Genomic DNA, 24,906 nt, shown 5'->3' with positions numbered 1-24,906 from the left:
CAGTGAATGTGGGAGTCACACTGTGACTCCCCTTCCCCCCAGCACCACGGGAGTAGTTTTCAGCCCAAAACGCTAAAAAAGAAGTCTTGGTGACAAAGTCCCCTTGATTCTAGTGAAAAAGAGTAGGAGGAAGCGCCCAGAACCCACAGGCAGGGGCTGGGCTCCAAAGGGTTAAGCTCAGCTCTGATTTCTCCCGAATGGCAAAGACAGCAGCTGAGGCTGCCCCCCTGCTCCCCGCTGCCTGAAGCCTGACCCCTGACATTTCCACTCCCAGCCGCACTTGTATTTAAAAAAGGGAAGGAAAAAAATTTAACCATCCACACAGACCAACAGTTTGGGTAGAAGTAGGGGGGTGACAAGGAAGGAGGGGGGATGCTGCAGATTTCCTTTAACTGAGTTCAGTTCACCCAAAAAAAAAAATTTTTTTTAAAGAAAGACCTAGAAGGGGGAACGGAAGAATGAAAAGGTGGCAGACAAGTTCTCTGGAATCACCGGGTACCACTACATTTTCTGATTAATTAACCCTGAAAGGGGCCTCTCTCCCAGCCCTTCCTGGGGGAGGTTCTGGCTGGCAGAGCCCCGTTTTCAGAGCGGGGCAGCCTCTCTGGGGGGGATTCACTTAGAGGTCCCGGGGGAGCTCAATCCCCTCTCCAGGCCACGCTGCAGTTAAAGCCAAGGATGATAAGGAATTTATCAAATGAGATTTACACAGGGAAACCCTAATTAAGAGGTTAGTCTCCAGTTTAATTGCCTTCAAACCTAGGCAAGCAGGCCCAGGCAGATGGATTTTCAGTCTGACCTCATTAAAAATTAATAATAAGCAAATAGAATACAGAGGAAAATCTGAAGTCCACAATGTGGCTAACAAGTAGAGGGGGGCAGGGGGTATGAAGGGCCAGGGAATGGCCTGACCCAGAATCCACTGGCTTGTGCCCCCTGGGCTGGCCTCAGACCCTGAGCCTGTGGTCCTTCTCTCTCCTCTCTTGAAATCTGGTAGCTCTGGGCTCTCTGCTCCTTGAAGCCTTTTCTCCCCCAGCCCCTGCTCCCCTTGAAGCTGGCACGCCGAACATAAATTAGAAGCATGCATCTAACCCCAACCCCAGGCGGACGCCACATACCAGACAAAACAACTACAGGCCTTGGTCATCTGGGGTTAAGAATGGTTTTTGTTTTTGGCAGGGAATGTGGAGGAGCCCAAAGGAACTGGCCCGGACAATTGTTCCAGGAATGAAAGGCGGAGAAGGAAAAAGAAGGAGGAGGGGGGAGACGGCAGAGAGGGAGATGGGGCAAACACCTGGGGAACCACAGCTGGAGATGTTTTTCTGTCCCTCGGGGAATGGCCTGCAAAGTTTTTGCACCAGTCTTTAAAACACAAGGGGGACATGGATGTACCCCACGCTGGGCAGATAGGATTTTGCTCCTTATATGTACCCTTTTCACTGCCCCCCACCCCACCCAGCTTTGTCTGATTAAACTATAAATTCACGCTTGAGGCAGAGAATCAGAAGAGATTTCTTTCCAAGAGCAAAATCTAGGAAAAAATCTCCAGCAAACGGACTTGCTCACTGTCACACGGATCTGGAGAGAAACACAAGCAAGAAGCAAAAAGTCCTACAGGGTACGGGTCACTTCTGTCCCAAGTCATTGACCCAGGCCAGTGACAAAGTAGCAGGTCAGAGTTATGGGTGCTTCCTCCCTGGCAGGCACAGTTTTGAAGGGCGACTCGTGGTTTGTCTCGTAACTGCCCATGGAGAACACATCACACCATCCACGTACAGTGCGAGTAATATGCTTTACATGTCATGAGCATTGCTACTGTGATTTTGCAAAGTTTCCTAACATTAGCAAGGGACTGATTTTCCAGACCTTCCACAAAGAGAGAAGCTAAGAAGTGGGTCTGCGGGGCCAGGGTATTGAAAACTCTAAGGGGCTTCAGAAAATGCACGATTTTTATCTCAGAGCTGTTTCTCACTGACTTGCATTCTAAAACATCTAGCCTGCTGTCTGGGGAATTTCTGCCAGCTGCAGTGGCCACCATCGCTACCATCCATGGCACCCAAGATCACCCTCCAAAACTCTGCAGGCAGATTTCCCAGGGTTGACAGGAAAGGAGCGATGCTGTCAAGGGGCCCCCGCTCCTCCACTTTCTGCAGTGTGCCACCTCTTCCCCTTGCAGCTTCTCAATTCCTCTTGCCCAGGAGGTGGAAAGCATCTCACTTACGCCAGGGTTTAGTGACCACTGTGATGTGCCAGACACTGGACTGAGTGCTTCTCACTATTTCCCCTGATCCTCACCAAGACCCTGTTTAACCCAAAAAACAGATGAGGAGACTGAGGCCCAGGGCGGGCGGTGAAGGGATCGATGCAGGGGGAGGCAGGGCTGCTACGGCTGCAGCACTGACTTCCTGCGCCGTCCTCCTGCCCAAGGCCTGGGATGTGAAAGCCAGTTCCAATGGCCAGTGGTCAGGTGACTAACAGAGGACATTCTGGCCTCCTCTCACAGCCCACCAGGGTCAGTCAGGCCCTAACAAGCCTTGGCTGGGACAGGGGCTACGTCCTGGGCCCCGGGGTCTCGGGCAAGCAGAGCCCGTGGAAGGGAGGGTCTGGTGAGGACCAGTGTTGGGGATGGAGAGGGGGGCCAAGTGAAGTGGGGATGAGGAATTCCGATGCTCACGGCTCCCTCCCTTTCCTCCTCACCCCTGCAGAGACAGGGGCTGGGACCCTTGACCCTGGACCAGCTCCTCTGGAGGAAACCCCCACCATCCCTGCTAGGTCTCAGGAGAATTCGGGTGGCACTGACCCCCAGCCCTGGGACCACATAAGGATGCACCCCAACCGCTGACAAAGCCCCTTCCTTCATTCATCCAATCACTGGGCATCTACTGGCCATGGAGCCAACGCCAGGTCCTGGGGGGAAAATGCTGCTTCGTCTTCATTTTCCACTCACACATCGAGCCCCCCTGCCATCCTGGCTAACGGGCCCGCCCCAGACCCTCTCTCCTTACACTGGCCAATTTCCTGTGGATCATTAATGCAACTGTCCTTTTTCTCTATATATTTACTGGGTAATTTCCTCTCTCAACAGGCGTGGCGTCTGTTTTGTTCACGGCACCAATTCCAGCACGGTGCAGGGTGCAGAGAAAGCACGTGACAGATACACAGGCAGATGCTCCCTGCTCACGGGGCTCTGACTGCTGGGGATGCCAGAATTGACCCACTCGACAGGCACACTGAGGCTCAGCAAGGTTGCACAGCCTTGCCCCAATCACACCAAGCCACCTCCTGGCTCCCAGGCCTGGGGCTCTGACTGCTGCCCCTTCACCCATGGGGAACAGATGGTGACGATTTGGATAATCAGTGACATGACTGACAGTTGTCAGGAGGAGGGTGTGCGAGACTGGGAGTTGGTCTTTGGTTTGGTTTTGGTGTTTGTTTTTGCCAGTCTCTGTTTTTCTTTTTTATTTACTTTTTTATTGAAGTATAGTTGATTTGCAATATTGTGTTAGTTTCAGGTGTGGAGCAAAGTGATTATTTCAAGCTTCCGTGGGTGAGAAATCAGCTTCTCAGCTCATCCTCAGTGGTTCTGAGCACGGGCTCCCAAGGCAGACAGGTCCGGGTGTGCATCCGCCCTCTGGTCCCCACTTCCCAGTTGGGTGACCTCAGGCAGGTCACCTTCCCTCTCTGAGCCTCAGTTTTCTCAACTATAAAATGGGGCTTGGTGTGATTGGCTCTCAGTGACTGCAGCCTGTTAGGAGTCCTGTGCAACTCAGAGAGTCAGGGAGGAAAGCAAAAGAAAACCCTCCAGAAGGTAGACGCCAGGCCAGGGTCACCCGGAGGCTCAGTCCGGCTGGTCCTGTGCCTTCCTGTCCGGTGACCTCTGTCGGGCCTGGAGAACAATGCCTGGGAAAAGAAGGAAACAGTCTCCCTGGGCTAGGACATGAACCATGCCCTGCCCGGATCAGGGGGAGGACAGACATCCCGCACGACCCCCAACTGCGGCAGGCTGAGTGCTCCCCTGGGCCCTGAGTGCCCTGTCCTTGGGGAGGGTGGGGACACGCCCTACACTAACCTGTGGCCCGGCCCGGGTGCTGCCAAACTGGAAGAGCGTTTCTCCCTCCTCAGAAGGGGCGAGGCAGGAAGGAAGAGAAGGGAAACACATTTCTCAGCTACTCTGGGCTCACATGCAACCACCATTAATCACACATCTACTATGTGCCGTGAGGTCCCATCCCTCTTGTGCCCAAGGCCCGCCCCTGCCCCCCCCCCATCATACTGAGAATCAAATCCACCCTCCTGACTTGAGTGTGATGACAAGCTCTGAGTGGTCCGGCCCCTCCTACTTGGACAGGCTCTCCCCCCACGCAACCCCTTCCTGTTCCTGGAACTTGCCAGCTCAGTCCTGCCTCAGGGCTCCTGCTCTCCCCTTGTCTGGAACACCCTTCCTGCAGAGCTGGACCAGACTGGCTCCAGGGTGTGGGAACCTATTGTTAAATATTCAGGAATCCTGCAAGCCGGCTGACAGCTGACATTACAGCTTGACATGGGCCATGATGGGAGTATTTACACCACGGCAATCGGCAAATGCTCTAAGCCGAACTTTCCCCCTCCCTGGAGAGCCAGTTGTTGAACGGCTACCAGCACACCACTGGCGGACTCCTCATCATTCAGGGCTCAGCTTAACCATCACCACCTCCCAGAGGCCTCCCTGGTGGCCCCGTCTAGAACCTCTCATGCCCATCCCCTTCTGATTCTCTGTTTGCAGCCCTGCTCACCCTGTCACATTCTTCTTGTTTGTTGTTTGTCTGTCGGTCTGTCCCCTCCCCTAGAATGTAAGCTCCGTGAGGGCAGGAGCTTTTGTCTCTCTGGTTCCTCACTGCATCTCGGCACCTAGGACAGCATTGCCGCATGGTAAGTGCTTGATACGCGTTTGTTGAATGCATAAATATGCCAGGCATTTTGCATTCAGACTTCACTACCATGCTTGCAGTATTATTTTGAACCTCACCTCAATCCCGCACTGTAGTTCAGGGATTCTCAACCCTGGCACTTTTGGCATTTGGGGCTGGATAATTCTTTGTCGGGGAGGAGGTGGAGTGAGGACGGGCCCTGTGTGCTGTAGGACGTTTAGCAGCAACCCTGGACTCTATCCTAATGCCACTAGTGCCCTCCTTCCCTGCAGTTGGGGCAACCAAAAATGTCTCTAGACACTGGCAAGCGTCCCCTGGGAGGTCACATCACCCCAGGATAAGGACCACGGCCAGGGCCCTCAGGGAGCGTTGTTACTCTCCCCAGTTTGCCACCGAAGACACTGAGGCTGGGAGAGGTGCTGGGACATGGCCGAGGGTCCCCTGTGGGAACAAAGAATGACTCCCCTCCAGCTGATTCCAAAGCCCTTGCTCTCACCAACCTACCCTGCTGCTTTGCTGCCCTAGGGCACAGGGCTCAGCAACCCCCTGAGAGGGGCACAGAAACTACACCTGTGTTGTAGGTCCTGGAACCTGTGATTCACCTGCCCAAGGTCACACAGCACCCAAGTAGCAGAGCTGGGATTCGAAGCCAGGCCCGTGTGACAGCTAAGCCCTCCCACCCTCACCTGGAGCAGGGACCTCAGTCACTCACTCCCTGGCACATTCTCTCTCTCTCTCTTTCTCTCCCTCTCTTTCTCTCATGCTTGCTCTCTTCCCGTTTAGCCCGAGCCTGCCAGGTTCCTGAGGCCCCACCTGAGGTCTAAGTTAGACACGGGGGTCTAACTTCTTTACTGCCAGCTCCCAGATTGTTTATGGCTGGCACAGGCTCCTATCAAAGTGCTCGGGGGCCGTGGGTCAGCTCATTTCAAAGATTCCTTCCACGAGAAGGCTGACCCTTCCTCATGCGTATCAGAAAACTGCTCCTTCAGAGCCTAGGAGAGCTGTCAAGTGAAAGAAAAATACCAGAGCATTGCCATCCCACCGCCAGGGACCCGGGCCTCACCATGGCTGCCCACACCAGGCCGGGGCCAGCTCACCAAGGTCCACACGTGGTCTGACTGCCCCCCACAAGGACAGGGTCTGACAGTGAGGCCTCAGACAGCTGCTGCAGGAGAAGCAGGTTCCAGCCCAGCCCTGCCCTAGGCCATGTAACATGTACTGAGCATGGCCCCAGGCACCGGGCCCCGTGCTAAGGGCCTGATGTACAGACTGGCGTGGCTCCCCTCCAGCCGGCACGACTCCATAGCCCAGGACAAGTCACAAGGCCTCTCTGTTATTCATTTCCTCGCCCCTAAGATGGGACAAACACTAGCAGCAACACCGTCTTGCACTTCGAAGGGTCAGATGACACTACAAATGAAACACCGGGCATACAGCAGGAGGTTAATAAAAGCTGGTGCTGGCACAGCACTTCCTCATTGTTGGGCAGTCTTCTGAGCATCTACTCAGGCATATATTAACTCACCGAATCCTCCCCCACCACCTACCCACGAGGTATGAACTATTATCCTCTTTCCCTGATGAGGAAATGGAGGCACAGAGAAGTTCAGTAGCCTACCCAAGGTCACACAGCTAGGAAGTGGAGTTGCTTGGGTTTGAACCCAAGTAATCTGCCAGAGCCTGTGCTCTTAACCACATCATTATAATCATCCTATTTAGTCCTATTTAGCTAAAATTATCCCATTTAGTCATCATAATACTTCCATGAGATATGCACTACTTTTTTTTTTTCAATTTTATGAGGAAACCAAGCTGGGAGCACTGAAGAGGTGATAGTCACATAGCTCAGAAGAGTCAAAGAGCCAGGCCTGAAATCTAGACCACCCATCTGGCAAGATCTGGTGCTACTGTGGCTTCCCCAAGGTGAAGAATCATCTCCTATACAACCTATACCTCCTGTAGCTCTGAAAGAGGAAGGGGAACAGTGCTGCTGTCATCAGGAATATGTGTCCTACATTGGTGCTTCCTACAAAAGGTTTGGAAACTTCTGGTTTAAGAAGACCTGGACCCTGGTTTGCACAGGCTCAGCGAAATCAGATCCTAGCTCCCAGGTTAGGGGCCAAGAGGCAGTAAGGCAAGGTCAAGGCTGAAGTTCAGCTATAGTGCAATCCTTGCTGTGCAGCTGTACTGTGTGACCTTGGCTGAGTTGCTTGCCCTCTCTGGGCCTTGGATCTCTCAGCTGGAAAATGTTGTGGACAAGGGGCACAAAAATGAGAGAAGTATTTTTCCCATTCTATAATTTTGTTTAAACGTTCACCTTCGTGCTATTTCAATAGTGAAAATTACAAGCATATTTTCCAGGATATCCATCTACCATGACACTGCAGCTTCACCCTCCGTCACGTCTGGACGTCTCAGTTGCCAACACAGATCTACCCAGTATCTCCACATACGCACACCCTGGCGGGAAAAATTGGGTCAGCAGACAGTGGCCCACGGCAGCCGGCAAAATAAGCTCTCAAAGACTTTCCACAGCAATGCTGCCGCAAAGATCTGCTGGAATGCACAAAGTAGGCCTTCTAAGAAGTTCTGAATTTTCACTCCTCCCAAAATGGCCACAGAGGCCCTGGCAGAGAGCTGACCCACAGAACCGCCCCTTGGTGGGTGCTCTGGGGCTAAAAGCATCCTCTTTCACAGATGTCACATAAAGGGGAGCAGGCAGTGGGCACCCAGGCTTCCTCGGAAGCAATGAAAGAGCAGGGGAGAAAGGGACACACCAAGAGGATGATGGGGAATTCCCTGGGGCAAGAGAGGTGAGCCTCCTACCCAGGGAAGGTGAGGGGTTGAGGGGCACCAAACACAGACAGTTCAAATTTCAAGACCAGCTTCTCTATTTGTGGAAACCACCAAACCCTCCCAAACCCACCCCAGGAAGAAGGACGAAAAAAACCAAAATGTGGGCGAACCCAGCCCCTCTCCCTGTTCTCAGACTTAACGTGGACAGGGAACAGACAGAATCACCATTCCATCCTCTGCAGGATCTAACTTCAAAAATCTTGTGCACAGAGTAGGGAGGGAAGGGGCCTACTGAAAACTGGGACACCAGTTTTTGCAGGCTTAAAAACAGATCAATTTTACTCTAAAGTTTAAAATGAAACATGTTCCTGTTTGGGAAAAGAATTTCATTAGGAGGAAAATATAATATAAAAATACCCATTTAGAAAGAATATGCTATTAATTCTTAGCACTCTATGCAGAAGGGAAAATTGCATTTTTATCTAAATGGTTTTTCTGCATAAGCCATTTACAATATTCTTTGCCTCTCTATAATAGGCCCTGCTACCATTAGTAGTAGGACGACCAGGCTGAGGGCTGAAATCGCCCTCAAACACATTTAATACATAACCCCTGAAAATCTATTCCAACAGGGACCTCAGCAAACAGGCCCGGCATTCCTTTTTTTAAGGAAGAAATAAATATTGCGGAGGGGGTTGGGAGTGGTGTGCTGATGGGAGAGGAAGGGACAAGATGGTTTAAGTTAAAAGCAAGCGCTCTGGGTCCCTTTAGCCAGCTTTAAAATTGCAACCGATTTTTGGCTGCATGATTGCAACCATTTGACTGCCTGCGTGTGTATCCACCCCGAACACACACACACACACACACACTCACTCACTCACTCACTCACTCACTCACGGGTTTCCATCAAACAAGCAAACAAGGAAAGGATGAAATTCAGGATATGAAAACAAACTATTTTTAAACACTAAAGCAAACACACCAAGATAGCAATACTGCTATTTTCCCATTAAACTAAGTTTCTCTCAATTTGAAAAGTGAGAATAATCTAAACAATACTTCCAAACAAACTGCAGGGAGCTTGGGTGTTGCGGCCTCCATCGGCTTTAACAATGGAAAAATCCCCTCCGTAGAGAAGCAAAAACACAGGCGGGGATGGGGCCCGGCGGTTTTGCCACGTCCTGCCATGTCCCACCAAACGGGTTCCCCCAACAGTAGCACATGCCTGAATGCCCAGTGGTCTCCAACTTCAAAATGCAATACTTTTTCTTTTTTCCAAAAAGTTGTTTTTTGTTTTTTGGGTTTTTTAAAAAAGTCTTCCAGCTCTTTCTCTCTTGGATTTCCAAAATAACTACTTACTTAATACCAAATATTGGGGAGCTAAATTAATTCATTAAGGAAGTGCAATGGCTGTGATGGACACCGAGAGTGGGGGCCCCTGTGATTTCACTGCCATGAGCCAGAACGCCTTGGGCCGCTCTCTTCCGGGAAAGCTCAGTCCATAAATTCTCCCTTTCAAACCAGGAGCCCAGAAATGTCATAATTATAGCTGATACAGGTAACAGGTGTGCCCCTCTGTTCCTCCCACCTCTGCCACCACCTTCCAGGCAAGCTGCTGGAAAATTTAGTGGTCTAGCCAGGGGTGTCGTAATTACCAGAAACGATTCTGGTTTTAAGGGTTAGATAAAGACCCTCTCCAAATTTAAGGCCAGACCGATGTCCATTAGACTTTAACAGGCCCACATAAAAAAAGAAATTGTATCCTCATCTCTCCAAGTGCCTGTTTTCCCAGCGCCTCAAGTTCATTCCAGGCTGGCTCAGCGCCGAAAATACTCCTGTCCAGCCCTCACTCTGCAAAGGCAAGGACTCAGTAGAAACTGATGTTCAAGGAATTAAGCAACTGGGGAGGGGAGGATGGCTCAGGAAACCCATTTGCTCTACAATTGTTAAGCCAAAATCTGCCTTTTAAAAAATAATAATAAAAGTGGAATTTTAACCCATCATCCAGAGACAGAGAGACAGGAAGCCCAGGAAGAAAGGGAGGGGGTGTACCCAGAGATGCCGGGCTAAAGAGCCCGCACCATCAAGAATGACACTCTCCCCTTCTGAGACTCGGTGTTGGGAAAGGCCAAAGCTGCAGGCTGTTTTGCTCTGGTTTTCTTTTTCCCAGCTTTCGATTACACATACTTTTTTCTTCCTTCTTTGGAAGTCAAACCACGCGTTTCCTTAAAAGTTACACACACACACACACACACACACACACACACACACACACACACACACACACACAAACACCCAGCACCACTGTTTGTCAAGGAGCAGCATGGAAGGTGCCGAGAGAGGTTTAAGATTCTTTACTCTTCTCCACGTCTGTGCTCAGCTCCCAGTCAATTAAGAATTAATGCTTGAAAACTTTCCGGGGACCAAGACACCAGAAGGAAGCCGATGTTCTTTGGCCATCTCCAAGGCTCTGGGGGGCTAAGTTTGTTGGATTGGGCTTTTCCTCCCTCCTCCCAGACAAGTGATGCTTGGAGGGGCCTCGCCCTCCCTTCCTGTCCTGAGGAAGTGGTGGGAACCTCAACTGGGGGCTTTTATTTCGTGCCGGCCAAGGGAGCCCATTAGTGCACACACACACACACACACACACACACACACACACACACACACACTTCTAATCCCGGCAAAATGCTTCACACACACTGAGCACAAAATAAATGCTTATTAACTAAACTGACCCCAAATAGTGAAATGTACAAGTAAATTAATCACGCCTCTCCTGGAGGCCTAACAGGATTACAAATTCGGCAAAAATTGACCACACGGAGATCAATAAGCTTCTGCTTAAAACTGAACAGGGCCAAAACTTTGCATGAGCTGCTTCTTGGGGAAAAAATTAATTTATTTTTTCATTTCTTATTAAGACTTCTCAGGCCTGTGTGTGTTCGTGTGTGTGTGTGTGTGTGTGTGTGTGTGCGCTCGTGTGTATACTCGAGTAGGGGTGCGCATGCCCGCAGGCACAAGCAGAAACCAGCAAAAGGCATCCAGAGCTTTATGCCCAGACAATTTAGAAATAGTCACGGCATAAGGATCGTGAAATTGCTCCTGTTTAAAAAAGCCAAATTCTGGTCCACAACCTCCCTTCCCTCAAATACTAAACAACCACCAAAAGTTACATTGCAGGAGATGAAAATGGTCAATTTGCTTAGAGCCAATTAGGCCTGCTGATGGCTGGACCGTGGGTCCCCTGAAGGGGAGGAAAGTGAACCTCTAATTCATCCAGCTCCTTTCCACACTTGGCTTATCTCGAGTCAGGGAAATCTTCCTCTTGCTGAATTTGTCATTTACTTGCCTTCCCTTTTTGCCTACCATTCAGAAAATGGAAAAAAAATGTATGTATTGTGTGGGAGGGCACTGCTTGCGTTTTAAGACAGTGGGGACCTGCCTGCGAGGTCTGTAATAGGCAAGATTATGCCTAAAGAGGCTCAGTGCTGGGAGAGAAGCATCAGTGGTCACTTTACGGGGTCACCAGGGAAAAGGTCACTCCTTTTTCCCACCCCCATCGTCCCTCCTTTATGGAAAGATCTGGGTGCATCTGTGAAACTCGATGCTTCCGCAGCAGGAGTCGTGGGACCAGCTCCTCTGCAGGAGAAGTTAGCCACATTACGAAGCTCGATCCACCCAGGGCCCATCTGGGTCTTCATCCCCGCGCCCCACGCCCCAGCCCCGCATCGCTGGCTTGGCCACTAACTACACAGAAAGGGTCTCTGACTGCTAAGAGACCCATGACGTGGTCATCAGCCCCAGGCTGGGTTCCCCACATCTATTTCCCCCATACATCTGCAGTCACGTGGAAGCCCCAGGCCCAGCAGGGAGAGCTGAGCCAAGAACTTTCTGTCCTTTATGATGGCCAACACCAGCCCCCAAGCAATTCCCTCACTCCCAGCCCCGCCCGGGAGGTGTTATTATAAATGACTTCCACACTTACATATTATTTTCCACTCCTAAACCCCGTGTCGGTAAAGAACATTTCGACTCATAGGGAAACACTTCTCCCCTCTCCATCCATCCCCTGATCACCTGCCCCCGCCCCCGGAGAAAATAAACTGCACCACCATCTCCATCCAGTCTTCCTAACTGGGGCTGTTTCTCTCTCTGCCTTCTGGCTCAGAGGAAAGGACAGAGTGTCCACATCAGGACTCAGGCCCTTGAATTTCAAGGACTTTTCCAACAGCCCATGCGGTCAGGGTAGAACACGCTTACTTCCCAGTGAACTCTCAACCAAGCCTGGCTTTCTCTGGAAGGCTGAGCTCTGGGGATTTCAAAGCAGGCTGTTTTCTGCCGACTTCCCCAGCCCTTCTCTGATCATAAGATGGTCCCTCCGAAGTATTTTATTCCTGGTGGTCGTAGCCAATCACTCGACAATCCTTGTGTTCCCCAGATCCAAGGGCATCTGAAAAACACTGCTTCGTGGTAACTTTAAAGGGTCATGTCTTTTCCACATCTCACCCTGCCCTGGATGATTGGATGAACAGGGGGCAGGGTGTGTGTGTGTGTGTGTTGTGTACAACTGTGTGTGCATGTGTGTGTGTGTGTGTGTGTGTGTGTGTGTGTGTGTGTGTGCCTCCTCTCATTGCAGGAGCTCCCAAATACGACCAGGAGCACCACCAATGGGGCTCTCAAACTGGGGGCAGACAGATTCCTCTAGTCATACCAGGCAAAGCCAGCTGTGTCATAAAGGCCCAAGCCCACCCCATGCCAGTGAAAGTGTTGACCCAAGCTCTGAGAGCCAATGAAACCTTAGTGCCCAAACACTCTTTAAATTAACATCAGCAATTACAAGGGGAAACTTATTTTAAGTCCTCAGCTTGCATCTCCGGGGCATGGAGTTCTCACAGGATGGTCTTCTGGAGGAAGGAGCAGGGTGGGGTAAGGCCCAGGGGGGTCTCAGCACCCAAGTTAGTCTGCATCTCCTCTGAAGGCATGACCACGTCGTCTATTTCTGAGTCACCCTGGAGGGGGTTTTGACACGTGCAGGATAAAAACAAGGGTTGGTTCCCTCCGACTTTCCAAAGACCGTCCGCGTCAGTGGGCCCCAAAGATGCCTTCACAGAAGGGTCTCCTTGTTTTCCTAAATCATTTTCCAACACACCTGATTCACTTAAACTGAACACTAGCAGAGGTAAGTCATACTGAGACCCAGAAAATCAGAGAACTCTCCTAAGAATCGGAATCCCAGGGCCAAGAGTTCCATGAAGAGCCCAAGATCTTCCACAGAGATGTCAAAGACAGGAAGAAGGTAGAGTCTTTGGGTCACACAATCCATCCTACCAGCTACAGAGGAAGTGCGGCGAGCTGAGTTCGCTGGACCCCTGAGCTTTAATGATCAGAACGTAAAAACCTGCTTTCCCCCTACCATGTGAGTTTGTGTTGGGATGTTTATTGGAGGTTCCCCCTCTTTGGGGAAAAGTCTATCCCACAGAAGATGTTCCTTCTGGGACATTCAGAGAGCCAATTTGTTATCATGAATGCGCTAAGACCTCCAAACTGTTAAATTCAATTGCCGTTATGTTTAAAGGGCATTGGGGTCCTTATAATGATGCATAAATCGTGAAAGGATCAGCACACGACCACTCTAAAGTTCTCCCTCTGATCCTGCTTGGCGAGGATGCGGAGGTGATGAAAACCTACCAGCTTTCTCAGCCAAGAAGGAAAACGAGAATTTGGGATGCTGGGGCTATGATGGACCCCCCCAGTAGGAGGTATCAGGGATGCCAGTTCGAAGTGGCCTTGCGGGGCCAAAACTTGAAGCTATCAGGGCCCAGAAAGAGCCCCTTGGATTTCACGATGCCGGGAAGCCTCTCCGCCACTCCGTACCCCGTGTCCTTTCTGGGCAAACATCATGTTGGGAGCAGACCCTCCACTTGCTTCCCAAACCTCAGAGGCCGCTGATTAAAATGCAAGCCAGCAAACAAAGCAGGCCTCGGAGTCGGGCAATAATTACCCCCGGTGAGAATGATGGCTCTCAAACGCCCCTCCTTGTTCAAGTATATTAAACTTAACTCTGCTTTTCCATCCCGGTCACAAAATAAGTTGGGGGTTCTGGGCTCCTGAAGTGCACATCCGTGGGGTAGCTTCTTACCCACACCCTAAAGTCACTGATGGCCCCGTGAGGCCGCGTGTGGATGTGTGTTGTCGTGTCACTGGAAGATGGCAGAAAATGATCAGGGCCGCCTCGGCACTGGGCGACCCGTCCAGCAAAACATGATGTGCCAGGGTCCCAGAACCATCTCTTCCTTCCCGTCCCATTCATGAGTTGAGGAGACCATAGGCTGAGCTGTTGTGCACCAGGACACAGAGGGTCCCTGAAGGCAAAGCTGTGACTAATTCAAAAGCCCACCGTCCTCTCCGCCAAGTCGTTGGTACCAAAAGATTACAATAAAGGAGAGGAATTTCCATAAATGAGAAGCAGCGCCCGCTTCCCACAACTGGGAGGGGGCGTGGGGGAGGGGTGGGTGGGCACCGATTCAAAGATTCCTCTCCCGGCTGGAGAGTGGCGTTAGCTGAACTCAGACAGAGAGACACCTCCACGCGCAAAACTCAGCAAGGGGCGACGTACGTCTGCTACCGAAATACTCCAGATCAAAGTCACCCCCAGCCCAGGAGGCCCGGGAGGCCGAGATTTCATAATTAGGATCTTCAAAATCCTCCTCTATTTTTAGGACTTGCGCTCATTCAGTCCTTTACAGAATCAGAACCTGTCAGCCAAGGCCAAAGAGACTGAAGGTTTAGTTTCTCTCCCTGCCACCGCGCGCCCCCCAACTCTGCTTTCGGAAAGCAGATTAACGGTAAACTAAAGGAGTAGCTGGATGATTTGATGGAAATACACTTGGCTATGCATATGTATATGTGCGTACGTTGGGGTGGGGTGAGGGGTTTGGGGGGGGGGCTCCTTCCCACGCTGAATTGCACGGACCCTGCTCTCCTCCTGTGGGCTGCAGATAGACCCAGACCGGACATCGCACCTCAGCCACACTTTTTCAAGCCAGCCCCCAGACCACTTTGCTGAGCTCCAGGGTGTACCAGAAGGCAAGGAAACTTGAAAATGTCCCCCCAAATGTCTCTCTTCTCAATCATGTACTCATGTATGTATCAACATGTCCGCCACTAGCAATCAAAACCCACACTCAAATCTGTCCACCCAAGACACGCCTAAAAATAGACATCATCCTAAAACAAACACATCGCTGGGCAAGTCAAAATCTGACTTGTGTCAAAACGGTGAAGCTGGGTTATTCCAGCCCTTCCAGACTGAAGACTTGGGTGGAACAAGCAGAGGAGCATAGAGGGAAGAATATAAGGTGCACCCTCTAGTTACAGGGGACCCCCCCCCAATAGATTCAGGTCCCCTCTGGCACAAGATGTTTGGTGCTTTTATACTGCAGTGTGCTTGGGAGGCCTACTTGCCCTTACACACTCCCCGGACATTTGATCCTATTACATAAAGTTATTGACTTTTAATCTCTAAAATGAACCAAACTGAGGCAAATACAGTATTCCTAACTAGAAATATTTATCTCCTAAATGCTTTCGGCAAAGCAGATCACTCCCTGGGCAAATAACACGACCCAAGGTTAGCGCCACTCAAGTGGACAGAAAGGTGATTTTGCTAAAGCTTCCAGCATGGAGTGAGTTCAGGAGATCCTGTGAAATCCCAAGGATACACTCAAGTTTGCCCTTCCAGAGTGGGAAGAATGTCCCTCCTCTAATTTCACCTGGTCCTCCTGGACTGTTTATTAAAGATGTATATTTTATATCAGCAGAGAGTATCAAGTAACTTCTTGGCAAGGGCAGACATATTTTCAGGACCTATTAAGATTTTTTTTGGAAATTTAAATACCTCTGTCAGGCAAACAAAATCATATCAGGAATCACAGAATGTCATTTCTAGAAAGAGAAATTAGATTAACCAACCCTCACTCCTTTCCTAGAAATCTCAATAAAATAGAAGTACATTGCAACAGTCTCTTACTTCCGGTCTGAGGGGGCCTCACAAGAAATCTAAATGCATTTAGATTTAAATTAAGAAAACTAAAGAAAGCAATCCTGAGAAAATGCCTTCAATCTACAAATATTGTATAGATATATATATAGGAGAATATATCAGTATATATTACATATTAGAAGGCAGAGGCTATTTAAAATCAAAACAGCCAGAAAAATCCAGTGGCAGAAACCATAAGTTCAACACCAATAAGCTTCAGGCCCTTAGAAATCCTTGTCCTTTATTAATATTTAGTAGAAATGTATAATTGCAGATGTGTGCTAGGTGGGGATTTTATGTCAGGATGCGGGCAAAGAAGACGGGTTTATTACAACCATTAAATATTGAACAAGCACCAAAGAAGAGTAGTAGTACGTCCCGGACTAGCCAGGGAGCAGGCAGACCCAGACTGTCAGCTGCACAAAGGGGGCTCCTATCTGTTTACATTACCCCTGATTAACACCTGCGAAGTTTTGGGTTACATCTTCCGGATGCTGCAAAAGTCACATGAAGGCATGCAACCCGTGCTGGGTGATTTTGGGGGGATACAGGAGTGCGAGGTTCCTTGCCTTCCCAAAACCACTTTGAGGGAGCCTTAAAAATTCTCTCCACGGTGTAAGGAGTGAGAGAAATGACTCAGAAAAACAGCACTAGGAGCCCTCCCACTCTTAACCCAAGCCTGCCCCATGTCTAAGGAAATTCAATGTTCAAATCCTGCCTGACTAGTATTTCTTAGCACTGCTTACTGTGTTCCGACTGGAACACTGAGAGAAGCATGAAATTCCAAAAATTTCTCCCGCATCACTGTAAAAATATCATACCTCCAAAAAGGGCAGAATTGCATGCAAAAGTGTATACAGAGACCTCTCCCATTTCACTGCGTGTGAAAGAGCGTTTCTAGACATCTCCGGATTTCAAGGTAGAGAACAACCAACAGAATAGAAGTTTGGCAATGGTAAACTTATTACGGGAATACAGTCAATTCAAGTTTTGAAAATCGTAAGGGGTCAGGGGGAGGAGGGGGACATACTTTTTTAGGCTTAAAATCCTTTATCTACAAACTATCATTATTTCTCCTTCTCTGTTTTGAAATTCCTCCATAGCCACACAATTATTACAAAGATAGGTGGATGATTTTGCAAACTAATTTCAAATTTATGTGATCCTCACTGATTTAATAGATATCCGAATAGGCCCAAACTCAGGCTGGTTTTTTTTGTTGTTGTTGTTTTTTCCCCTTTGCACAACCTCACCCTTCCCCCACCCCAACTTTGTGCAAACAAAATCTCATGATGAGACGTAGAGTTCTATGATATAAGAGTTGTTTGGCGGGTTAAGAAGTCAGAGGAAGTATAATTTGGAGAGGCTTACTTTCCTGGTTAAAAAAAAAAAATCATCATCACATGTGATTTGGGCCTAGACTTAGTAAGAAGTGTTACTTGCCAGTAGAGTTCCCTCCCCTCCAAAGGACATCTAAACCCCATAAGACAATCCGGGCACGTCCCAGTGGCTACACAGCTTGTGCAGTTGTAAAGACTTATTCGTTCTCTCCAACCTGAGCACGATCACTTTGTTAAAGACCGACTACTATTTTGTCATCGGAGCGAAGAATTTCAGAAACAGTGTTAATATTTAATCACATTAGTACTGGCGTGTTTTATGGCGTGACAAAATAAAATATCATTACAAAATTGGGCTTTGCCTGAAAGGTGGGGACTGGTGGTCAAAGAAAGTGCTCGCTGGGGCTGGAACCTGGAAAAGGTATATTTCAAAGCTGCTTCATGGCTGATGGGATCCTGGGCGTGTGTTTATGGAAAAGCAGGACGCTTTCCTTTCAATTCTTTTTTTCTCAACTCTATTTCAAAGTGGTGCACTTCACTCTGATTTTCAGCCAGGTCAATCGGGGGCCCGTTGAAGGCTCTGTGTACCTATTTATACAACATGTGCAGATGGAGCTGCAGGGTGTTATCGTAATGAAAAGTTTAATCATCCTTATTTACTACCAGTAAGGGAGCAGGAATCATATGCAGATACCTTATAAAGCCTTAACTAGCAGCCCCAAGGCTGTAGAAGCTGCGAGTGACCTCAATTCGGGGCTTTATCTAGGAAACTGTCCTTCCCACATCACAGAGTGGAAAACAAAGGAGGTCAAGTGGGTGTCCCTGCAGAGGATTCTAAGGCGGCCAGCCCCGAAGCTGGTCCCTGGAGGAAGTTTCCGTCTCCCGTATGCAGGGGAGGGCTGAGTTTAGTATACAGGGGAAATCAACCCCAAAGTGACTAGCATCTGTTTCCAAAAAAATATTTTCCTTCGTCTGACTGTGATAATGAAACAAACAAAACAAAACATTTCTTTAATGACATTTCTTCATTCACAGTCTGCATTTTTTTTTCTGCAAAGGAACATTAGTCGGACTGAGAAGGGAACAGTGCAACACCTTAAAAAAAAATCTCGTTAAAACTACCCAATTCCTCTGCACCTAAGGCCCTTCAAAAGACTTGCAGGCAAAGCGCTACTGGTTTTCCTTTATTAATTCTTTAAATCGTGTTTTTTTTTTTCTTTTTAACTCTTCTCACCCCATTTTGGCCAATGTGGTCTTAATTACTGTGGTGGGGTGGGGGATGAGAGAAGGGGGAGGGGGAGGGGCAGCCAGACCAAGCCAGGTAGAAGTGACAGAGTCTGGGATTTGTGCTAACCAGTTATCGATCGGGCAGGCCCGAGATGTTGTGTACAAGAAAATAAAAGAGAAGGGGGGCAGAGCAAACAGGATGCTGGGTCCAACTCCATTTTAAAAAGGAGGGAGGGGGGAAAAAGGGAGAGGCAGCGGAGGGTCCCAAACTAACCAATTTATGGCCTTGCCTGGGAGAAGCCTGGAGAATGCTGATGCTGGCCGCAGCGTCTGCTGTGCATGCTAAACACCCAGCTTCAAATGAGAGAGCGGCGTCCCGGGCTGGGCAGTAGGCGAACAAAGAGAAAAGCAGCAAGGCCGCATTCATGAATTAGAAAACCCAAGCGGGAAAGCTACCCGGCACAGGCGGGCGTGAAAGCCCGGAGTTCTGAGCCACCCAACTCCTGCCGCACTTTCCCTCCCCCTCCTCCCGCCCCCATCCCCTTCTCCTAAAACCTACCATCACCTTAAACCCTGGGTCAAGAGATGACAAGATGCAGGATTTGGACTAGGAAAACTAAGGCGGAGGAAAAGAACCTTAAGAGAAGGCGAGGATGGGGGATGTATTTTTTTAAGACACGGTTAAATCACCAGCTACTGACTCCATGATAATATTCAGCCTGGTGAAACCAAGGAAATTCAGTGAGTATTTAAAAGAAAAAGGTAGGAATTGTGGGGAGGTGGCGGGGTGAGGTAGGAAATGATGTTACATAAAAAGGCCCCATTAAAAAATAAAATCGATAGCTATCGCAGCCCAGTCATCCTTAAGTTAAAAAAAAAACTATTATTATTTTAACGGCAATGGTGGTCCATTTACTGACCCCCACCCCACCCACCTTAAAGGCCTCCAGGCCTGGTGGGGAAAGAGTGCTTAGAATGCAAAGGAGAACTGGGACCGGACATCTGTCACCAAAGCTAGGCGAGATATTGACAAACGCAGGTCCTTTGTGTCTTAAGAATATGTATCCATATCCCCATACACAAATGATGCCCTGGCCGATTCGTCTGGTCTCTGCCAAGTAGACCCCACTCCAGCCCTGGCCCCCTCATCAAATGCCAAGGAGGTGCACTCTGAAGACTGCCTGCCTCCTACCATCCCGACAGGTCTCCATTTTTTCAATGAAACTCTAATAGTTAAGAAGAGACAAAACAGTTATTCATTAGGAACAAAGGTCAAATTAGGCGTTGCCTCTCAATGATGATGCAGACACCAGAACTGGTAACTTTTTTTCCCAAAGATGCTGACACACAGAAGGGAACTCAAGCTGTAGGCTGGCTGACTAGGAAAAGGTGGGGAGGCATTAACACAACTTCCCAGATGTCCTGCAAGGAAGGGGGAGCGGGGGGGGGTGGGTGGCACGCAACTCCTGAAAAGTGGACCGAGCCTGAATGTTGAAGGTGAGGAGGGAATCTGAGTGTGAAAGGGAAGGGGCCTAGTGCTCTGGGCACCCAGCAACTCAGCTAAAACTGAGTTTTAGCTTGAGGGGGTGGGGCTCTACAATAATCCTCAAAGGGCTGCCACCTAAGTTGTTACCACCCTCTGGAAGCAGAATCTACCTGGCAGCACCTGGGGGGAGGGAAGGGGTCTGCCCACAGAGCCCTAGGTGTAACCAAAGGAAGGGTACCCAGCTCTGAGCTGGGCATTAGGAAGGCCCTGCGCCCTCCTGACCCCAGGGGACCCTCCCCTTTCATGGAACCTTCAAGGCAGAAGCTAAGGCCTGCAATGGGGGTGGGGCGGGTATCCACCAGGTGAGAAGGGAACAGGGAATGAGTGCATATACCTTCTTTGCTGTTGGGGTTCTGGGGTTTGGCCTTCTCCCAGGGTGCCAGCGTCTTGTCCTCATCTGCGCCGTCCACCAAAGCCTTGTCGGCCGGCAGGTACCAGGTGGCGCTGTGCTCTGCCATCAGCGAGTCCAGATCGATGGTGCTCATGGCGCTTTTGACGGCCTCGGAGCAGCAGCTGCCCAGCTCGCTGTCACCATTCTGCGCACCAGAAGCCCCCACAGCACACTCACCCTTCTTGCCACCCTTGAGCCCCAGGGGCTGGTCCTCAGAGATGCTGAACTGCTGCCTCTGCAGCTGGATCTGTGCCTGGAGGATCTCCAGGGGGTGGATCTCGTCAGGCGGCGGTGCACCGCTGCTGCTCGTTGGGGTCCGGACCTGCTCCAGGCCTGGCGTGCCGGGATGGCCCGTGCCCCCGCCGCCGTAGCTGTCGGGGGTGGAGGTAGAGGTAGACAAGATGCCCAGGCCAAGAGGGGCTGGGGGCGCCTTCGGTCCATGTTCCCCGGCGCCCAACCCGCGGGGAGGGAGTTTGGGCGAGCCTGTCACCAGAGGGCTCCTACTCGCTTTGGCCAGGGCTGGGGGGTTGTCGGAGCTGGATGACACCTCGTCCTCGTTGGCGTAGCTCGTGCTCACCTCGTCCGAGGCGAACTCACCCGCGTGCGGGGAACTACCGTCCGACTTTGCCCCACCGTCCAGGGACGCCATGAGGTCCGGTTGGTCCCCCAGGAGCAACTCGGCCCCCTTCCCCCACGAAGGAGACGTGAGGGCCTTTTCATGAGGCGTAGGCGCCCCGCGCGCCTCGCCTGTGGAGCTTCCCCCGACGGCTGCGCCTGGCGCCTGCTGTTGCCCTGGGCTCACCCCAGGCGCGCCCCCGCTGTCCGGCGCTGCCGAGTACTTGTCGAAGAAGGTCCCGGGGCTCACGTGACCACTGTCCCTTTTTCTGCGACCCCGTCCCCGGCCGCCGCCCCCGGGAACCGGCTTGCCATCGTTCCCCGACGTTGATTCCAGGGTGTAGTTGGGGGAGAGGCTGGTGCCATCTCCCTGGGCGGGCGGATTGGGCGGCCCAGAGGCTTTGGAGCCGCTACTACTGGTCCCCGACTGGCCTCCGGGCCCTGGGGCCCCAGGAGCAGTCCCTCCTGGGAAGTAATCCGAGCCCGGGTTGCTGGCCATGGCCACGCCGTCGGTCTCGTTCTGGCTCAGTTTCCTCTTGCCCTCGGGCGGGTTCTTCTTGTTGAAGGTAACGTTGAGGTTGGGGGCCCCGAGGCTGGCGATCATGTTCTGGCAGGCGGTGGAGAGTGCAGCCAGGCAACTCTGGCCAAACAGGTTGTCCTTGGAGCTGGGCTTGTTGAAGGAGCCTAGCGAGAGCGCGCCCAGCTTACTGGCCGAGGTGCGCTGGCTGGGCTGGAAATCAGGCTGCGGAGGGTATGCGCCCCCGCCGCCGCCGCCGCCCGTGCTGCCGCCGCCCCCGCCCGCGCTCGGGGGCGAGTTCACGCCTGGGCCGCTGTGCGGCGTGGCCTGCCGGTTCGCTGCGCCGAACGGGAAGCCAGGCTGGCCCCCGAGCGCGGGCGCTGTGAAATCGGGCGGCTGGGGCCGGCGCTCGGAGGGAGCGCTGGGCAGCCCCACCCCAGCCCCGGGCGACTGCAGCTGCCCCAGGCTGGCCAGGCTGCCCCCGAACTGCAGGCCAGGGGAGGGTAGCGCGGGCACGTGGCCCTCTCCGGGCATCCTCAGCGGCTCCTGCAGAGACCCCCGGAACAGCACCCCCGAGCCACCGGGCGGAGGGGGCGGCGCCAGTCCGGGGTCGTGCGGGCCGCAGTCAGCGGGCAGGCCTGAAGCTCCCATCCTGCGGGGCAGCAAGTCACCCGGCGGCGGGTGCGGACCTGGGAACCACGCGCTCTCCTGCGCCAAGTGCTGAGCCTGCTGCTCGAACGTGCCCAGGCGCCCGGCGCCTGCGCCGCTGCTTTCGCGCTCAAAGTTCGGCTGGGTCAAGCCGGCCACTGGGCCGCTGTGCACCAGGCCGCCCTGTCCCACGTCCCCGGGGTGGCCTAGCTGGGCCAGGTTGGGCTGGCGCAGCCGCTGCTGCTGATTCCGCGACGCCATCTGCTTGATCATGAGGGCCGCGTTTTGGCGCTGCTGCTGCTGCTGCTGCTGCTGCTGCTGTTGCTGTTGCTGCTGCTGCTGCTGCAGGGACTGGTGGTCCGGGGCCGGATGCTGCAGGGGTGGCCCCGAGGGGAAGCTGTCGGGCACAGGCGGCGTGAACTCGCCGGGTAGGCCGGAATAGGCAGAGGGCGAGAGGTGGTTGTCCAGAGCGCCGTTGTGCATGCTGCCGTTCCACGAAGCGCAGCGATCCACTCCCGCGCTGACCGGGAAGTCAAAGCGCGGCCTCTTGGCCACATTCATGTAGGGGGGTGCGTCGAAATGCTGCAGCCGCTGGTTGGGCGTCTGCTGCGGAGGAGGGTGCTGCATGTTGAATACAGGCTCAGAATAAGGGTGCATGCTCCGGTTCTCCAGCCGGTGGATGGGGTACTCGAACTGCGCGTGTTGGCTGGGCAGCATGGGGCCCCCGTCCTGCAGGCCGCCGCTGGGCGTGCCCGCCTCGCCCTGCTGGGGACGCGGGAGCGCAGGCGGACACGAATTCTGCCGGACCAGAAGCCCAGGCGGCGGCGGTGGCGGCGGCGGCGGCGGCTGTTGCTGCTGCGGAGGCGGCGGCGGCGGCTGCTGCGGGGGCTGCTGCGGCGGCGGCGGCGGGGCCTGCTGGGGAGGCTGCATTAACGGGTGCCTGGAGCCTACTGCAGGCTCCAGACCCACGGGCATCTTGCGGGTCCCGCCGAACCTCTCGAAGAACACTCCGTGCTGCTGCTGCTGCTGTTGCTGCTGCTGGGCGTGCATTTTGGACAAGCCCACCATGCCTGCAGCTCTAGGCATGGCCGAGGCACCCGGGAAAGAGCCCCCGGGAACCTGACGACCCGCTGCATAATGAGGCAGCTGCCCCTCAGAATCAGAGGGGGAAAACATGTCGAAATGTCCCGAGGGCGGCTCGCCCGGATAATTGTATTCCAGCGAGTCGACGGCTCCTTGGTTCGCCACCCTCCGGGGCTCCAGACTGTGGGAATCGGAGCCACTGGAGGCGGGCAGGCCATGGAAGGAGGCGGCTCGGTTAGGGCTCTGGTCAAGCGGCAAGCATGGGGCAGGCACGGCGTGGCCTGAGGCGCCCGAACTGTGGAAGTCCGGGAGGTTCCCAGGTCGCTGCGGGCCGAAGCTCTCCGGCCCCTGGCTCTCCGCCAGGTGATCATAACCCTCGGCGAAGGGCGGCTGGCTGCCCAGGCCGCCGGCCGCGCCGCCGTAGCCAAGCAGACGACCCCCGTGCAGGCACGAGGCCCCAGGATCCGACCCGCCGAAGTTGCCCCCGAAGTGGGGGTGATGCTGGTGGGGGTGGTGGCCTCCCGGGTGGCCGTGGTGCGGCTGTTGGCCTCCAAAGAATCCGTGCACCGGCTGCGCCTGCAGCCCCCCCGCGTGCAACTCCGAGTGGCCGCGCGCGTGAAAGCCATAAGGCTCCATGTTCATGCCCAAGATCGGGGGTTCGCCCAGCCCGCTCATGGCAGGGTCCACGGTGCCAGGGGGTCCCCCCGCGTGGAAAGCCGGGGCCTTGAAGTGAGCGTTCATGCTTAGTCCGGCCTCGTTAAAGTTCCTCTCGCCCTGGCCAGCGTTCCTGCTGTTGATCTGGGGCTCGAATTGGTCCAGCCCAAACATACTTGGCGGGGGGCGGGGAGATCAATAGGGCATGACAGCCTGCTCTCCGCGGCGCGCCTCCGGCCAGCTACTCGTTCCGGCCCTGGGTTGGGCGCTCCGGGACGCTCAGCAGCGCGGGGGCGCAGCGCGCACCGCCACCTCGCCTGGCTTGTGAAGGCTGGAGGTTATCAGCTCCTCTCCCGAAGCTCTAGCTCTGCCCGACGCGGGCCTCTCATATCTTGCGGCGCCGCGGGGCCTCCAGGAGCCGTGTTGGGGGGCCCATGCCCCGGGACGTTAGCACAGCCGCGGGTGGGTTTGCGGGGAGGGAACGGAGCTGCGGGTGACTGAAGACAAAAAGTTAAGTGGGGGGAAGGAGGCGGGAAGGAGGGAGGGAAAGCAGAGCAATCACCTTCTTAAGTCCGATCGGTTTGGGTGGGGAGTCCCTGGACGCTGCCTGAAGCCTCCCGGAGTCCGTGGCGGAGCTGCTAAGGGGCCAAGCAGGGAGACCCTTCAAAGCCGTGGCTGGCGCCGGGGCAAAGACCGAGCGGTCCCTCCCCCCTCCCCCCGGAGTCCCCGCGCTCCGCAGCCCGAGCCTCAGCCAAGCAGGATCCGCTCGCACAGTCCCCGTCGGCCCGAACAAGCGGCTACTTCTTCTTCAGCGGGTCGGAGGACTGGAGGCTCCGCTCGGCATCACCGGTGCCGGTCCCAGAGCCGGGAGCTCAGCGGGGCTGAGGAGGCGGCGGGCGCCCGGGGTTGAAACCGAGGGTTGGTGGAAGGCGCGACTCCCCTGTTCCGTGGCGGGTGCACTGCACCCCGGCGCGCCGCTTCGCGGCCACGTCCGCCGCCTGACGCTTCTGTCCTCCGCTGTTAGGTCTCTGAGTTCGCAGGGATCTCCGCGCACAGTTCCAGGCGCGGGCGGGCAGCAAGACGAGGGGTTGGGTCGCTCCAAGGCTAGGGTTCCCTGCCTCCGCGCCGAGGTGCTTCGCAA

At 53.2% G+C, this 24,906-nt stretch overlaps 1 protein-coding gene across 1 annotated transcript in view; it reads right to left on the bottom strand.

Moving 5' to 3' along the window:
• The window catches only part of MN1 (MN1 proto-oncogene, transcriptional regulator), a 46,018-nt gene extending 21,995 nt beyond the window's left edge, over nucleotides 1-24,023 (bottom strand). The window contains exon 1 of the mRNA XM_059040210.2: nucleotides 20,192-24,023. Within this exon, the coding sequence (XP_058896193.1) occupies nucleotides 20,192-23,939 (3,748 nt within the window). The 5' untranslated portion in view covers nucleotides 23,940-24,023. The remainder of the gene's footprint in view (nucleotides 1-20,191) is intronic.
• Nucleotides 24,024-24,906: the final 883 nt, after the last annotated feature.

The sequence above is a fragment of the Kogia breviceps genome, chromosome 15 (assembly GCF_026419965.1).
Source record: "Kogia breviceps isolate mKogBre1 chromosome 15, mKogBre1 haplotype 1, whole genome shotgun sequence".
Lineage (NCBI taxonomy): Eukaryota > Metazoa > Chordata > Mammalia > Artiodactyla > Physeteridae > Kogia > Kogia breviceps.
The sequence above is the reverse complement of the archived record's forward strand: the minus strand, read 5'-3'. Positions and strand labels throughout refer to the sequence as shown.